The sequence below is a fragment of the Bremia lactucae genome, linkage group LG10, assembly GCF_004359215.1.
Source record: "Bremia lactucae strain SF5 linkage group LG10, whole genome shotgun sequence".
Lineage (NCBI taxonomy): Eukaryota > Oomycota > Peronosporomycetes > Peronosporales > Peronosporaceae > Bremia > Bremia lactucae.
In genome coordinates this window covers 6,285,273-6,289,501 of record NC_090619.1, presented here as the reverse complement: position 1 = coordinate 6,289,501, position 4,229 = coordinate 6,285,273, and the positions used below count along the sequence as shown (strand labels likewise).

The following is a 4,229-nucleotide window of genomic DNA, read 5'->3' as shown; positions in this document are numbered from 1 at the left end:
TCGGCTTTGGAATAAAGTTACTGGGCTTTGTTCGCATTGGCAAAGTTTCAGACGATTCCCGCGAAGCTCTCGCCACCGGGTATGTGCGGCTTTGGATTGAAAGTGTCGGCTGAGCCCCCCCCCTTAAGTGTTGCGCTAGGCTTCATTGGTTTCATGATAAGCTACCAAGGATCTACGGAGGCCATACGCATTTCGGCTCTATCAAAAAAATCTGGGCTATAACGAGAGGTCGCTCGCGACATCGGCGGGTGCGGTCAATTTGGTGCTCTCTGCAGTGGCTCAGCCTCGACCCCATTGCGGCAATTCGCGCTAGCTTGATTTTTGTTCTTGAATTGATGAATCCACGCCCACTTTACCAAGTTTTTCTCCTTTTTATCGAAGATGCTCCAGTATACTCGAGTGACGCAGCAAATTGCGAAGGTATCGTCAGGTTTTGCTGATCCATTATTGCCGTTCATTAGTTCCATCTTTAGATTACAGAATACAGGAGATTTTTGCAGCGGCCACATTCTGACCTGCCATCGGCGGATGGCAAGTACAGGGATTGACGATCATTTAGTGTTCCCTTGCTTGGAAGAGCCTGCCCATCCGAGCCTTATAATTCCATTTTCAGGGCGGATGTCCCGTACTGACTTATCAATACCCGATTAAGGACAGCCGTTTGCAGGGCGGAATACTATCGCCACAGCCAGATCCTTTCCAAACCCCACTCACGAGGTTACGATGCTTATTTTAAACCTCTTCAAGTGAAAGCCTCACGGGACAAATTGTCGAGCTTGGTGGGTATTCGCTCCAGGCAAAACCCTCGGATTTTCTGTGACGGCAATTTAAGCAAGGATTTGGCATTGACTTCGGGTTTAACGTAAATAAAAGCTCTTTCATTCCAATTCAAAAGTTGAGGTGGGAACCGCGATCAACCTTCTCGTAACAGCGCTCATTTTAAATGATAGCGTCGTCCTGGACACGTCCTGCAACGTCTTGTCAGTTCCACCCACATAGATTGAACCGCAAGGAGCGCCGAGCATCGAGACAATCAAAGATTCTAACTCGCTCGTTGTTGCTGGCAGGTGAAGACATGACAATTCATTATCGCTCATGGATCAGTGACCCATTGCGATACAGATGTCTGAAAGCTAGGAAAATACTTTGTCGTTATTATTGGCTATAGCCGAATTATGGTGTCCGTTACAATATAGTTTCCGTTTGCGCGCATTTGACGGAGATGATCACATAATGAAGTTAATGATAAATTAACCTTTTGCATGCCTCCTTGACCCGAGCCAATATTAGGACCAGGAATGTATTACCAGCGATGCAATCGAGTTGCAATTGTGGCAGTCCTTGACTAAGTTGTTTTCAAATTTGTTTTTCGCGAATAGTTTTTAGGGAACGGTTTCGCTCCTCCAGAAAATGATCTTATTAACAAATTTAAATCTTAATGCTTTAACCATTTCGAATTTTTATTCAGATCTGCGTTGTTCAGATTGTTCGCGGACGATTAAATTCTGTCAAATGCTGCCTTAAAATGGCGACAAAACCTTTTACATACATTCCCATCAGCGATTGTCTGATAAATATAGCGAGTATGATCCAGATCGGTCTTGCTCACACATACTGAAAAGGAGAGTAACGTTGGCCCGTATCGAATTTGCTTAAGCCCAAACAACGTTTCCGAACTTGTCGAAGATATATATAGGCTGTGTCATTCATGTGATTGCCTGGTAAAAAGGCATTTATGAGTAGTCTTTTAGTTAGACAACAAATGCTCTTTATAGTCTAATTTAGATACAGTGACCTCTAAGCAACTTGCTTAGAGGTCACTGCATCTAAATTAAACAAAAGTATCGGATTGATTGGGCGCGAAACGTTGCTTATAAAAACCATTTACTAATGCGCAGAAGCAAAAAGACAAATTGTCACGCAAACTTACCATGGTAATTGAAATAAATTGACAACGAATGACCTACAGCGACTCTAAAGCGCTACTCACAATCATTCAAAACGTCTTTATAGAAAAGTGCGGTCGTATTTTTACTTCACTCCAGAAATGGTCAACATCAAGTAGGCGCAAAGCCTTCCCGGCCAGGCAATATACATCCATCGAACTTCTTCTTCAATCAGACCGTAGTCGATATTGTCGAAACAGCACACCATGCTCGCACACGAAGCGTCACGACACTATTGAATTCTCCTTGTTCGCATCACGACATTTTCACATCACAATATGATGCGTTGGCCATTTGCAATTCTGCTTTCTTCACTTGCAACTTTTGGCGTTGCGGCGACAACGACGGGTCAAATGGTACAACTCCTTGTTGGTGCAGGTTGCAAATTTTCTAGCTACTCAACGCTTCCAAATGCAACTGCAACGAAGCCTTCCTACCGTCTGCAGCTTGATCCTGGACTCGGAAAGGGCATCTATGTGCTACAATTTACCGATTTTAATCTCCCGGAAGCTGACGTGCTGATCGTTCGAGCGTCAGGTACTGGTAAATCGGTGCCACCAGCAGCGACTTTGTCGGGAAAGAATGCGACAGGCAGCTTTTACTCGACTGGAATTTCCGGGTCTGGTGTAACTCTGGAGCTTTATAAAGCTGCCGCTCCCGATAGTTCAAAGTCGTGCAGAGGCTTTACAGTAGTTGGCCTGCTATTTTCTCCAAAGGAGCTTGTGGTGGAAGCTCAACAGCAGCAAGTTGCGCTTAAGGTGCCTTTAATCAACACGGTCAATGCGACAACGTCTGATAATAATAACAACGATGAGAGTTTATGCGGTACCGATGAATCGATTGAAGCTGCGTGTGCGTCAAACTCCACTTTAAGCGAAAAAGGGGCAATCATGTTCGCAAAGTCACAGCCCGTAGCCCGTTTGTCAATAATCAAAGAGAATGGTATGCAAGTCGCGTACTGCACGGGCTGGTTGATAGGTTGTGAGGGACACTTAATCACCAATGAGCACTGTATTAGCAATAGCCAAGATGCGCTTAATACCAAGGTGGAGTTTCTTGCACAATCAAGGAATTGTAATGACAGCGAGACGTGTGCAACTCGGGATGGATGTCCTGGAAGTGTCGGTGTGGCGGGAACGACGCTGATAGCAGTATCAAGTGAGTTGGACTATGCTCTGGTCCGCCTTGGAGTCAACAAAACCATCACCGATTACTCTAAATTGTACGCGAAGACTGGATATTTACAGTTTCGCGGCTCTGGACCAGTACTGAACGAAAGCATATACATCCCGCAACACCCAATGGGCTATGGCAAGCGCATCGCATGGCTTTCAAATGGTCAGCCTGGTCGTGTGGAGTCTCGCGAAGTCACAGAATGCCGCAAAGATGATATTGGTTACTACGTCGACACTCAAGAAGGCTCTTCTGGGTCGCCAGTTATTGCGACTATCGACAACCATGTCGTTGCATTGCACCATTGTGGTGGATGTTTGAACGGAGGCGTTCCAGCTCAAGTGATCATTGAGGACCTGATCAAAAAGAGCTTGCTGCCAAATTGTACCGTCGCGGGGGGCGGCAATGCTACCAGCACTTTATAAGGCAACAGAATTAGTAGTCACACGTATCATACAACAAAGGCATTTTATACTTTACAGCTTTGCCCGTCACGAGATGCTATAGGATTTAAGCAATTCAACTTTCAAACATATTATTAAATCATTTCTCGTTGGTAGCATCAGGTAAGAAATAGGCATACCCTTTGCTAGTACTGATAACAGTACTAATCAACCTACACTGATTACAATGAAGGTGGGGCCACGACGTGAAGAGGATGTTCCTTAGAATTTACCCTTAGTGTAGCTAAGACTTCTTAGCTACTTAAGGTAAATTCTAAGGCTTTAAATAGCGAAAAATCTTGATAGTATTCAATGACCCCCTAGTTTATTGGCTAAAATTAACTTAAATTGACGTTAGACGGAAATCAATATTCACACACTTTCAACAACTAGTGGTGGTGAGTTGAGTGAATTGTTTAGTAATGAGTTGAGTGGTAGTTAATTCACTCAAAACTTAAGAAATCAGATTCTCAGCTTTCTAGATTGCTAATAATCATCGAAAAAGGGTACTGCTTGACCATGTACTGCAGGTTCCGGGTGGTACTCAGTAATGATCCAGACAAGAGGAATGCCAACAGTGTAACGGGGTGTATCGTTAACTGATGTAACACTTAAAGGTTGTTAATTAATATATTATCTAAAAGGTAGATAACATTTGAAGAATTTA

At 43.9% G+C, this 4,229-nt stretch overlaps 2 protein-coding genes across 2 annotated transcripts; one reads left to right on the top strand and one right to left on the bottom strand.

Moving 5' to 3' along the window:
• Positions 1-254: 254 nt before the first annotated feature.
• On the bottom strand, positions 255-467 carry CCR75_002546 (uncharacterized protein; the record flags this gene model as incomplete). The annotated part of the gene is made up of 1 exon (XM_067960643.1): positions 255-467. One exon carries the CDS (start codon positions 465-467, stop codon positions 255-257), a length of 213 nt encoding a protein of 70 aa, XP_067818798.1.
• Positions 468-2,224: 1,757 nt separating this feature from the next.
• Positions 2,225-3,544, top strand: CCR75_002547 (uncharacterized protein; the record flags this gene model as incomplete). Its single annotated transcript, XM_067960644.1, has 1 exon — positions 2,225-3,544. One exon carries the CDS (start codon positions 2,225-2,227, stop codon positions 3,542-3,544), a length of 1,320 nt encoding a protein of 439 aa, XP_067818799.1.
• Between the last annotated feature and the right edge of the window lie 685 nt (positions 3,545-4,229).